The sequence below is a fragment of the Pogoniulus pusillus genome, chromosome 16 (genome assembly GCF_015220805.1).
Source record: "Pogoniulus pusillus isolate bPogPus1 chromosome 16, bPogPus1.pri, whole genome shotgun sequence".
Classification (NCBI taxonomy): Eukaryota; Metazoa; Chordata; class Aves; order Piciformes; family Lybiidae; genus Pogoniulus; species Pogoniulus pusillus.
The window spans coordinates 14262810-14276315 of NC_087279.1; the positions used below are offsets into that span (position 1 = coordinate 14262810).

Here is a 13506-nt window from a genome sequence, read left to right on the forward strand (position 1 = left end):
TAATTTAGCACTTCATTGTCTCCTTCACCATCCATTACACTTTCAGGGCTGATGAAGAGTTACCACTCTTTCTTGTACCTCTGCAGGAAGAAAGAAGGGAAGCACTGAAGCTTCATGTTACCTATTTGAGATATGCTTGCGAGCTGTTGCATGGCACTCCATCCTGTCTGAGTGATGCCTGTTGCAAACTGATGCTCTGAGAACAGGAGAGAATTCCACCAAAGTGTTCTCAAAACACTAAGCAGACACATCCCTTTCCGAGGAAGTCCTTGCATGTTCATTTATGGGAATCTAGGTTTCTCCTGAGTAATGACATGTGGAGAAAGCTGGATGTCATATTATGGCAGAAGAATTATAGTCACAGCATAATGTCAATTTGACTCTGAAATATAATTTTTGTCAGTGTCACAATCCCATCTCTATCACTTCAGGAGATCCCATCCGAAGCACTATAAAGTCAGAAAGAAAAATCACAGACTGTTTGAGTTGCTACTTTTGTTTGCATGTAGGAGAGAAAAGTAAGTTATCGCTGTCCACAATATGTTCTGTTGAGGTATCTAATGTAGTTTTTTCTTTCTCTTCCCCTGCAACAGAGGAATGGTGCCCTCTTTGGCAACCACATAAACCACATTAGTAGTGACAGACGAGATTCATTTCAACAGATCAACACCACACACCGTCCCTTACATGTTCAGCGGCCTTCAATTCCATCGGCAAGCGATACTGAGAAAAATATGTATTCTCAGGCAGGAAATTCTGTATACCACAAGCACCATAATCACAACTCGGTAGGAAAGCACGTTCCAAACTCAACGAATGCCAATCTCAATAATGCCAACGTGTCCAAAGTTCATGGGAAGCACACACATTTTGGAAATCCTGAGCACAGATCTGAAAACGGTTACCATTCCTACTCCAGAACTGATCATGAGAAGCGGAGAAGGCCAAGCAGTAGGAGGTAAACTTCCAAATATGTATTTGGTTTTGGATACACTTAAGTCTTACAAAGACACTGTAAGAAAACGTATGCTCCATGGAGCTAATTTGTGTATTTAACTTCATTTCTGTTGCCTTCTGATAATACTTTAAAATCCAGCTCTGATGTATGGGATACATAGATAACTTGAATAAGATTTGAAAGGGTTTTCCTTCAAGTGAAATTATTAGTTACAGGATGGACACTGTGATCACCAATACATTTCTCTAAATGACCTGGTTTTAAAATATCTTTCTCCTTATTTTCATGGCTTACCTGGATAGAACCCGCTACTATGAAACATATATTCGGTGAGTTGATATTGTGCTGACGTGATTGAAGAGGACAAAGTAGTTTCTTTTCCCTTCTCCTTTCTTATTTTTAGAAAAAAAACCCAGAACTAACTGTATGACAATGCAGGTTTATGCAGTTTTCAACAGACAAAAGATCATACGTAAGGGTAGTCCTTAATACTGACTCTTCGAATCGCACAACATACTCTGCTTTTAAAAGATGTCTTAGAAAATATTCAGAGCTAAGACCAGGAAAGATTTTTGGGTCCCCTATAAATAGAATTGTACACATGAATATTTATCAAAGTGCACTGCTTTTTCATGTTTAACTTGGCACACCTGCTTCTGATTTTTCTTGCAATACCTCAGTAAGTGCTCTTTAATAGTTTAGCCGCTTGGCAAACCTTGGACCTTTAAGAGAGTTTGTTGTCTTCAGAGTGCTCTGAATGTGTGTTTTGCAAAAATGTCTTCAATGTGTTTGATGTAACATCCTGATATGACTCATTTTAATAGAGATGGAAATGCAGGGAGGGCATCTTTTAGAAAAACAGTCATGTTCTGAACTGTAGGTGCTATGCAATTTACTGTAACACCGCTTTCTGATAACGGGAGTTTGAAGTGCTTTTCCTTTTTTTCCCCTTTTTGGAAGCATGTTAAAAGAACTGCCTATAAAATACACAGCGAATGATTTCTCTAAATAAAATGCTTTATTTTTACCTATTGCTTTGCCACTGACAGATCTGACTCTGGTGATGGGTGTCGACCTACCATTTGCCGGGAAGAACGCGAAGAACGAGATTATTGCAATGATGATCATTATTTGGCAGAGCAGGAATATTTTAGTGGAGAAGAGTATTATGAAGAAGACAGTATGTTGTCAGGAAGCAGGTGAGGATAGTTGCTGAACTGGGAAAAATATATCAGTATATTAGGTATGTATCTGTAAAGGGTTCACTAAGCACACTTGTACTGAAAACTCTCTAACAAAGTTAACACTTCACAACTGCTGGTAAGTGAAATGGTGACTGGGAAGAGTGCGTGTACCAAAAATCTTGATCTTTTGTATTCAGCATGTGCTGACTCCAGCAAAAGTTCAGTACCAGATTCAAAGACTTGTTCATAAACTTTATGGAAATGCCATAAATTGAGCTTTAGCCAACATCTACCTTGTCTGACAAATTTTTGTTACTGCATGATGTCCACGTTTCTATTTAATCGGAGACTCCTTGCTGTCAGCACCAAGTTGTAATGTTGTAGTTCTGTAACCAGTTTGTTTTCTCCAGACAGAACTTGGATCAGCATCCTAGTAAACTATACCATTTCTGTCCAGTGGTGTTTTTGAACATCTCTTGCTTGATCCTCTGTATTTAACTCTCATCAGGATTTCAGATGTAAGAAGAAAAAGTCTTGATCGGTTGTTAACAAATAAGCTTTTCTCTGAAACTTTGCATCACACAGATTCCTTGGAAATGGACTGAGGTGGTTCCCAAGTTAGTTCCCACATAGTTTGATTTGAGCACTGTGCCACTGGCATCAGCATCAGGGTGGATCCTAACTTTGCACTGGGACCACTCTTATATGTAGATAACAAGTTTCCAGTGGTTCAGGTAGTGGTTGGGTGCTACTTGATGAGGAAGTTCTGATGTTCTAAATTTAGCCTTTAAAATGTGAGACGATTTCAGTGTTTTTAGAGTATCAATCCGTCATGGAACAGAACTTGTATTTGCTAGTACTTCCTATTTAAAGTAAAATAAAACTTGCCATAGCATTTACCTTCTCATCGTAACAGAGACATGCATTTACAAGACCTCAAGTAGATTGTGTTCATCTTCCTTACCACAGCTGTATTTGCCTTCTGCTTAATCAGTTCACTAACATCTCAAAAATAGCTTCTGCTTTGGTCAGTAGTTTTTTACTTTGAAGTCCTGCCCAGAAGTAGAGGCGTTTGTTGTCATCTTAATCTTAGATCCACCACTGCATATGCACAGGTGCCAGACATGCTTAATAATGCCTGAAAGCTGAGATTTGCATGAAAGATGAATACCGAATTCTCAGGTCACTCATTTTGGATACAATAATGACAGTCAAAACCCACCCTTCCAGGATTTGATTTTTCCCAGGACAAGTATCCATGTCAAAGGCTTAATTCCATTCTGGGAGTGCCTGTGCTGCACACATTACACAGGGTTCACGAGAGAGCACAGCAGCAGAACAGAGTTGGCTTGGGACGGTTGTTTTCTTTACAGCACAGTACAACTGAGGCCCTACATTTTAACCTGTATGGGTAAGAACAATTCCATAGAAAGTATGCTTTGATAAAAATGTCACCTGCAAACTTCCTCTGTAACTATACTGCCACGAAAGCACAGTTTCTGTGCAGAAAATGGATTTCACAACAGAGTCCTGTAATTCCAGAACGTAATGGATGTTTGCCCTCTTGGAGAAACAGCAGATCTGAAAATCTTATGGAAGAAATTGAATAGATCCATTTAGAGCAACACCTGCAAGAACATTTTCTGTATTTTAAATGCAGGCACACGCATGATTATCACTGCAGATATCATTGCCACGACTCGGATTTTGAGAGACCAAAAGGCTACCATCACCCGCACGGGTTTTTTGAGGAAGAGGATTCAACACTCTGTTACGATACAAAAAGATCTCCCAGGAGACGGCTTCTACCTCCAACACCAACACGTAAGTACAGAAACAGCAGTTTGTTTGCAAATCCAGAATTACTTAAATGCATTCAGACTTGTTCCAGTTTAAAAAGGCTTAGTTTTGATTTGGTCTTCAAATGTGCTATTTCTTGATTACTGTTGCTGGTGGATTATTGTGCATGGCAGAAATCTCTACCCATTCCAGAGAATCAGTCTAGGAGTCCTAGCTTACAAGTCGATCTAATATCTCTTGCCTCACTCATCCAATAATACAAAAAGAGTAAATTAAGAATGGGCAAGGTAGAGTGCAGCACCATTTCACTTTGAAGCTTTGATTGCAGGTTCCAGTCCCTGTGCCCTTAATTCACACCTACTGTTGTGCAGCCTCGCCTGCTGGCACTTCCCCTGTCTCTTAACAGTTGTGCTGCTTCATGACAGTGGATTTAGTTCTGTTTACATGTTTACCTCATGCTGTTTTAGTAAATGCTACAGGCCTAGGCAGGATAATTTTGGGAGAAAAGAAAGTCTCCAGTGAGCTTAATGGTGCTTTTACTGTGGTGTGGGTTTTTTCCTTACTTCTGCAGCACCTTTAGCTTTTTAACCTGAGTTTGTCAAGTCCCTGTGAAAATGTGCTATCCTGAGCTAAGCATTTTATTTCGTTTTGCTAATCTGTTTTGCCCTCTGAGGAGCAATGCTTAGTAATCTGCATTTCTTCTGAGGGAGGAGATTTTTAATGTGTATCTTAAATTAGTGTTGTCAGGTTTTCTTACCTGTTTCTTTTTCTTTTCCTTTGTTTTTTCTTCTCAGACCATTCCCTTGGTTCCTCCTTATCTCTAGCACAATATTGCTTTGTCTGCATTTTGAAGAGCTCTAATGCTCCTTATCTTCTCATTTTGTTTGTGTATGCTCTAAGGAAACTAGGCACAAACTCATATCTTTTGGTCTTTGACCTCTGACATTTTACAGAGAGGAAGCACTTGGAGCTGTGAAATGCAAAATAGCCTCTTTCTAGGGCCCATTCTCAATGCACAAGAAACAACTCGGTTCCATGCAACCACACAGTGTCTCCAAGAATAGTCTTGCACGTAGTGTGGCCAGCACAGACAGGTCTGTTACACATCTTTGCACAGTGCCATCTAACCAGTGCCATTGAGACAAGTCAACAGAGGATCATTTCTGGAAGAGTCTCCACCTTTTGTCTACTCTACAGTGGATCTGCTTTCTAGCAGAACGAGAGCTGCCTTTTCTTCTGGTAGAAGACTGCTAGCAGTCAGAGCTGCAGTCCTTTTTTCTTCTCAAGTATGGCTGTGAGGATCCCATGGGTAGGAGAACGGGTTTGAATCCTTTCCCCTCAGACACTCTAGAAAAATGCAGGTATAGACTTAAAAAATAAGTTTCAGAGACAAGTCTAGTGCCGTAACTATGCAACTTCTGAAGTACAGTCTCAGGCTGTGTGAAGTGCAGTCTCAGGCTGTGTGAAGTGCCAAATATTTTAATGAATTATTACTATATTAATACAAGAATCACTCTTCTGCAAATACCATCAGTGCTGCATCCTCACTTTTGGCATTCAACAATTTGGGACAGGACTAGTAACACTGCTGTTTGGCTTTCCTGACCTTACCGGAACAGATGGAAATTTGAGTCTTGCATTCTAGAGAGTAAACAAGTCTCCTGAATGGCAGTGAAATGTGCAGGAAGCTGCTAGCTCTCTTCCCATAGCTGAAGGAGAAGACATCAAACAAAAGGGATACTGTGAAAAGGAGACTCCTGTACATCTTTCTACAAGCTTTTCAGATAAGAGGAATTTTAAGTCAAAGAAACAGAAGGGCACTTTACATATCCGTTCCATACATTGCAGGAGAACAACCTTACAAAAGTTCCCTGAGGACTTCCAATAAAGGTGCTGCAAGGGGAGGGCTGAAGGCTTCCTGTGACTGCACCCTTTGGGTTTCATTGAACCTTTCTGATAAAGCTTTGATGACAGTTCTTTAGAGGAAGGTTACATGTTTTACCTGACTCTTGAGCCTAGATAAATGCACTAGATAAGAAGACCTGTTCTGGATCTATGTTGTGTAAAGGTAACGTAAGAACTTACACCAATATAATGTCACAAGAGTCCAGCCAAGCCTTCTGTCCTAACAGTTTATTTAACGTTCAAGAACAAAGCTGAGATATTTCAGGGGCTTGATATCTTAGCAGATTTCAAAAGCAGATTATTTGTGTAGGGGTTGTTTGGCCTGAGAGGAGGCCTTGATAAAAAGGTCCTGCAACATTTCACTGAACAGCTTCTAGGTTCAGCCCAAGTTGAGGTAATACACAGAGCCTTGGCTGAATCCCATGGTTAGTACATTGAGCTCTGTGTCAAGCTTTCTAGAGGGTTTTGTACCAAACTCATCATCACCCTATTTGAGTGACTTCCAGAAGTGCACTGAGAAATGTGTGCGGTGCTCTTTCAGACTCTTCTGAGGAAACACATGTGCAAAGAAGTGTCTTGGTGTGGAGGAGGGGACTTCCTGGCTTGCTTTTTATTCGTTTTGGTACTGGGACATTTAGCACTTGTTAGGACTGGGAGCTAAGGCTTGCGTTCCTGTATTTGGATTTACTATAGAGAAAATGGAAAGAGTCAGAGTTTCTCCTTCTAATGGTGAATCCATTAGGAGGAATCACCTCCTAGAGAATGTCTGTTTTATTCCAATAGCTCTTTAAGGAACCTTGACTATTATAAACCAGCATTAAGTGTCTGGTGATAACTACAAGGAATCACAAGTCTATGTCAATTATTTCTTCAGTTCTATTTACAAAATTATTGGCATTGGAAGTACAGATGCCAAGATTAATTCCAGTACATTTCAAGAGGGCACAATTTTGTGTCATTGCTGTGTACAGTCAGGCTCTTTCCAGTTTTCCCACCGTGATGCTCACAGCTGTGAGCATGTATCTGGATTCTAGCTTCTGCTCAGTGTCCAGGCTCTCTTCACAGTGAGGCTAACACAGAGGAACAACACTTGTGTGCTGCTTCCCACTGTTGTGCAAGCTTTCACCAAGACTAGCTAAGACATTTCCGCATCAGCCAAATTTCTAGATTCAGTTTAGATTTCCATCTTTTCCTCTCTAGCATTGACACAAGTAACAACAGCGCACATAACAGCAGACACTGTGGCATATCATTGTCATAAGTAACAGAATAAGTACCAGGAACTGACATGACCAGTCAATTGACCCACACTTTTCACACTGCACAGTGCTTCCCAGGACCTGGGAACTGGATATTTCCTTTGGGAAGTCTGACTTGTTAGAATGGAGTTTAAGACCATGGGGAAGAAAGAAGAAAACTCTGTGTAACTGTTTGCAGCAGTTTACAGCAAAACTCCAAAGTGTCTGGGGCAGTCTGCTGCATAGCACCAGCTTGCTTTGTGACACAGCTACTTCAAATGCCATTATGTTAGGCTGCTCGTGTGGTTTCTGCCTGGGGTTGCATTTGCTCATATGGTGAATCTATCCTTCATCTTCTAACCAGCTGCTTGCTTCTCTTAACACAAAGTATTTCTTACTGGGAGTTGTCTCCTTATTTGTGTGACGGTTCACTCGATGCTGAAATTCTGAAAATAATGGACTTGGAGGAAAAAAACCTTAGTTTCCCAAATGAATTGTGCTTTTCCTGTAGCACACAGACGACCTTCCTTCAACTTCGAATGCCTGCGCCGACAGAGCAGTCAAGACGAGATACCGCTCTCTCCCGATTTCCACCATCGCACTGCGTTACCGCTGCACTTAATGCAGCAGCAGGTAAACACAGTCTTATTTACCTGGTAATGAACTACAGCCTTCCAGCTTCTATACTGTACGTCTGACTTTCACTGTCATTTCAAACAGCACTGGCATGCTAGGTAGTTTGCCTGTGCACAGCTTCTAGGCCAAGTGTAGACATGAGGGTTCTCAGGCGTAGCCTTCTACAAAACACTGGCAATGAGCAGTTTGCCCCTGTGACTCTTTAAGTGTCTGCAAAGAGTGGGGATGCCCAGAGGAATTTTGTCCAGGCCTCTATAATGCAACAACTGTCTATTACTCTTTGCATGTGCAGTTTCTCAGTTCTGTTTGTGGGAAAGTGCAAGAACAACACACAACTCACTGAGGGTCAGTGCCCAGCTCTGATGTGGCCCTGAGAAGATGGCAGTTTCTGCTGCCTAGAGACACCATTCAAAATGCTTGGAAAACACTGTTAACTTCCTGTCCTGTCCCTGCAGGACCGAAGGAATGTTTCTACACTTGGCTTTCTTGGTTTAATATATTGGATAAGCAATTATTTTTCTTTTTTCATGCTAATACTGGGATTTTGTGATCTGACTAATAACAGAAAAATACTCATTTGTCTTGTCAGTGAACCAGTTTCACTCCCATTCCTCCTTTACGTGACTATTAAACATCGGGAAAAGCACCGTTAACTTTGCTGCTGCCTGAACCATTGGCTTGAGCTTCCTGCTGAAATGAGTATGTCTGAGTATTTGAAGTCACTAACTGCTACAATTCTTCCCCTTACTAGGTCATGGCTGTCGCAGGTCTGGATTCCAGCAAAGCTCATAAGCACTCCCCAAGCCGTTCAACGCGTTCCTGGGCTACCCCACCTGCAACCCCTCCCAACAGAGACCGTGCTCCATATTACACACCTCTAATCCAGGTTGATAGGGCTGACTCCACAGAGCATATGAATGGCAGCCTGCCTTCCTTGCATAGGAGCTCTTGGTACACAGACGACCCTGACATCTCCTACAGAACATTTACACCAGCCAATTTAACAGTCCCTAATGACTTCAGGCATAAACACAGTGACAAACAGAGGAGTGCAGACAGTTTGGTTGAAGCGGTAAGTATTACAGAAAGCTCTGAGGTTGCCAAGAATGTCTGTCTCATTTGTGTTAACTTTATAAAGCAAGTGATACAGATCGCTATTTCTTAAAATGAGGTGTTTTCAGTTTCAAAGCACAAACTTGGTTTTAGGTAAAGATAGGGGAACTTACTTGTAGTTATCATGTCATAAATGATTTCTACTCCATCAAAATCCTTACACGAGTGTGTCAGAACTGGAGAGATTTCAGAGATTGGAAATACAAGTTTTCTAGATGAGGGTCAGTCACAAAGTTTCCTTCTACAACGGCTGACAGGGAAGAGATGATGAAGGTGCAGGTCCTCTGTTGTTTCTACAGAAATGCATCACTGTTGTTGCAGTAATGTGAACGAAAGATCACAAACTCTGAATCAGTGCACTAAATGCAGAGGGGTGAATAACAACTCTGAGGGTTGATTTGCAGGTGCACTAGAGCCTTAAGAATTGTCTCTTACACTAAAAAATACCTCAAGATAAAGAGTGCACAGCATTTCTGAATCAGTTACTCTTCTTGCTGCCCTCCATTGCTGTGAGATAACCAATACACTTCAATTTTAGTTGCAAATGGGACTTCAGCATCTTTCTTCCACATACTCTAAAGTACCAAGAATGTATCTAAAATTCAGGCAATTGTGCAGTTTCACCATCTAAGATACATTAACTGTCTATTTATATATGTCTCTAGTGTATCAGCCTGATGATTGATATTTATCAAAGACTATACCCAGATCTATAAGGAGAAAAGTCAGATGTATTGCATCATCAGTTGCATTATCACACAACTGGTAACACTGTGCTTTGGAGCCATTTGACTCTGACTGCTCTTTACACACTGTGGGGTTGCTGTAATGATTCAGCATTGGGCTGCAGTGTTTACCACAAAAGAGAAAAGTTGTTTTGACCTGTTTGTTGTTCTGTCATTCTCTCCCTTCCATCTGCCAGGTACTTATATCTGAAGGCCTAGGAAGGTATGCAAAGGACCCTAAATTTGTTTCAGCTACAAAACATGAGATTGCCGATGCCTGTGACATGACTATTGATGAGATGGAAAGTGCAGCAAGTAATCTTCTCAATGGAAATATCAGCAATGGGACCAGTGGGGATATGTTTCCCATTTTAAGCAGACAAGATTATGAACTTCAAGATTTTGGTCCTGGCTACAGTGATGAAGAACCAGAAGCAGGACATTATGAAGAAGACTTAGCTGATGAAATGATATGCATTACAAGTTTATAGTATTTAGCAAGGAAAATGATTCTCATAACAGAAAAAGTGCCTCATAGTTTAAAGATGGTAGGCACTAGCTGGAGTGAATAACCAATCAAGTTTTGTACCTGTGATGTCACACCTCAAGGAAGCCATAACTCATAAATTACCTGCATGTTGCCGAATGTGGTCAGAGCTGCAGCACATCGGTCGAGTCCTCTCCCGCAGAGTCTTCAGTTCCTCTGTAGGAATGAGGTTAGTTTGAAACCAGGCAGGTTGTGACAATCATTTTTTTTGAGGGCCAGAGTGAGAATCTGAGGTGTAGTATTCCGCCTGTCTTTCAATCTTGTGCTGCTGTCTTTTGTGGTAGAGCAGGATTGTGTCAGTGAAAACCTCTGTATAAATCTGGTACAAAATTGTGCGGAAAGAGCAGCATGAGAAGAGTGATGACAACCAATGATGTCATTACCTCAGCACTCAAGAGCATATCAGTTACCTGTTGCATATCCATTCTAATGATTTCAAACTTGCCTCCTGAATTCCTTTCTTTACGCTCTTCTGAAGTACAGTTTGTCATGCTCTACCTGTTAGAGATCACTGCAAAAAGAAGTTATATAAAGAATAATCTGTCATATGTAACAGCAGTTTACATAGGGAAATATCATTCAGGTAGTCTGTTTTATGACTATCACGTTAAGGGCAAAATACACTGGAATAATTGCATTCTTACTAAATGCACTTGCAACCAGGTTATAGTAGAGTTAGGCAAGATAGTTTGTTAAAAACTCTATAGTAGAAATTACTGTAAATGAATTGTAATATACAATGATTTGTATTTGTAAAGAGATGTTCTATATTTTGTAACTATTGTACCGTAATTGAACTGCAGCAATATTTATGGACCCCAATTATTGTTAAGTCTCCACAGAATTCCAGATAGAAGTATTTTTACTTGGAATATATAGATCTATAGCATAAATATTTAACTAGAGCCACCTCTCAGTGTAAATCTCTTCTTGGGATAAAGTGACCACGGATTTGGGGTTTGGGGTTTTAAGTAATTGACTCAAATGAATCTCTCTGCAAATGGGCTGCACAGTTCACTATTTACAGTCTTACACTTGGAAAGATAAAAGATTTAATGTTGGTTTCCATGCTTTGACTGAAAAAATAGATTTTTTTTTTTAATTTATTACTCCCATGCTAAAAATCAGTATTAAAAGTGTTTAAAATTGTCAGGTGCTTGCCAGGGTACTACTAGTCACAAGGCAATTTGTTTTGACAAAGTCTATTACCTGCAATCCCCTACGTGGAAGAAGCATCTCGGGCAGAAAACATTTCACAGGTAAATGAGATTGGTTTACTTCAGATCTACTTTGCTAGGAAAGAACAGAAATATGACTAAATGATTCTTCATAGAACCAAAAACCTCAGTGTAAGAAGTACACTGGTTTATTGCCTCTACCTTTTTGTTGGTTTCTGTGTACTATTGCAAAGATTAATTTTTTTATGCAAACGAGAGGGCTGAGATATTTGTTCACAACACAGTGAAACCCTGAATCGCCACTCTGAGGCTGAAATGACCTTGCAGGAAAATTACAAACCACTGGAAGCTGTTGTCTATTTTGTTAGCACTGGGTAACACTGCCTTGTGCTAACAAGTTACCTTATCAGGTTTTACCTGTAGCTCATATGCTAGAAAGCAATCCAGTTCACATTTTTACACATGTGATGTTTAAACCATGTCAATAATCATTTTGTACATAACGACAGTTTCCTACGAATAGCTTAAGGACTTCCTCTGAAATCACTCTTATTTCAAATGCCAGCATAGAAACTTAAAGGTTTGTAAATTATTTCTTGACCTACATCATTTTGTATTAAAACAAATGCAAAATGTTCTTCAAAATAAAACTGTGTAATAATTTTATTATACTTGGGACTCCTTTTATTATTAGTTTTTCACCAAGAGGCTCCAAAAGCTAAATTCTGTTTGCAGCTAGCAGAGTGGGAGGGAATGTGCGGAACAGTCATCAGTCTGTGTTATTGTAGTGTGCAAGTCTTTTGTGAATAACTGCTGTTAACCAGAAGGAAATGAAGTGATTATTCACCTGAACAAGGGTACTGCTCCTCTCCTACTATGTAGAGGATTGTTTCTTCCCTAGATACAGGTCTATGGAAACAGGAAAATCTGAGTAAAATCTCCTAAAATGTCAAATCCTCTTTCCCGCTGTCTGCCAGCAAGCACTTAGGTAGGTTACCCAGCAGCAGTCACTTTGATACACTTCTCCAGCTTACAGAAAAGAATTTTCTGGATCTGGTATTGCTGTGAAATAACGAGGAGTCATTTTAAAAGTTCCATCCACTGAAAACTGCCTGCACAGCAAGGTGAGGTAGAACTTTTTTCTTCTAAGAGCTGTTGAGAGCTCATCACATCTGGCAGATTCATTTTTTTTAGTTAATCATTTCTCCAGGAGGACAGAAAACAATACGCTGGCTTCGCTGCATTTTCTCGCTACTCCTTAGTCTGATGAGCAGCTCATGGGAGCAGGTAAGCTATTATGTGATAAAACACTCCTTACAGAATGAATGAAGCAAATTTAGTTACAAACTATGTTCTACACAGTTAATAGTTTAAGGCACAGGATGTGTATGGATACATGGAGTACTTGTTCACTTCTGTAATAAATGCATATGGGGCTAAAAGAATTCTACATAGGCACAATGAGATGGTCACTGGCACCCTTAAAGTACTGCCAATCACAGAGCTCGCTCAATGCAGAAAAACTAGAAGTTATCTCAACAATTAAGGCATATTTCTTGAGTTACCAGATCTGTTTAGATGTGCATATAATGATGGAAAACGTTAGTAAATAATTAAACATTGCTAAGTCTTTTATAGTGCAGATATAAAATACATTCTTACTTGAAGCTCATCTTTCTGGCCTCACTCTGCACATTCTGCATGGACCCTGTGGGAGTGTTGTCCTTCTTCCAGGGCATGATGATGGCCATTTGGGTGAGAGGCGGTCAGGCAGAAGGCAAAAAAAGCAGGCCCGGGCAAGGGCTCTGCCAGGCAGAGGAGTGTGGATGAGAGCTGCTCTGGGTCTCCATCCTTGCACATTCTCCCATGGCACCTGGGTGGCCCTGATGGAAGCAGGGCTTGGAGGCAGCAATGTCTGCAGGTCCCTCAGCCAGTTTGTGGCTCGGTGGTTGGCATAGCCCTTCCTGCTGTGGGGTTTGGTACTTCTGGGTGCAGGTACCTGGTCTCTGTCAGCCCTACAGGCTCTTGCTGGGTGAATGAGACTGCCCCCTTCCAACCTGTCCATCTTGTTGTGCTTCTCAGGTAATGCTGCAGGAGAAGCATGTTGACTGCCTGGACACCATGGTGCCACAGCAAACCACGCTGGCCATCAACAGGATAAGGTACGTGCCACAGAACCCAGCCTCTCCCCTCTGCTGTTGGGGCACCCCCAAAATCTGGAG

General features: G+C 40.8%; 1 protein-coding gene across 13 annotated transcripts in view; it reads left to right on the forward strand.

Moving 5' to 3' along the window:
* The window catches only part of CACNA1D (calcium voltage-gated channel subunit alpha1 D), a 178111-nt gene extending 167100 nt beyond the window's left edge, over positions 1–11011 (forward strand). For all 13 annotated transcript variants that reach the window (XM_064156656.1, XM_064156663.1, XM_064156669.1 and 10 more), the window contains 7 exons: positions 594–958; positions 1261–1287; positions 2008–2157; positions 3803–3966; positions 7597–7718; positions 8473–8793; positions 9757–11011. In XM_064156656.1, the coding sequence (XP_064012726.1) occupies positions 594–958; positions 1261–1287; positions 2008–2157; positions 3803–3966; positions 7597–7718; positions 8473–8793; positions 9757–10050 (1443 nt within the window). In that variant the 3' untranslated portion in view covers positions 10051–11011. The remainder of the gene's footprint in view (positions 1–593; positions 959–1260; positions 1288–2007; positions 2158–3802; positions 3967–7596; positions 7719–8472; positions 8794–9756) is intronic.
* The last annotated feature ends 2495 nt before the right edge of the window (positions 11012–13506 follow it).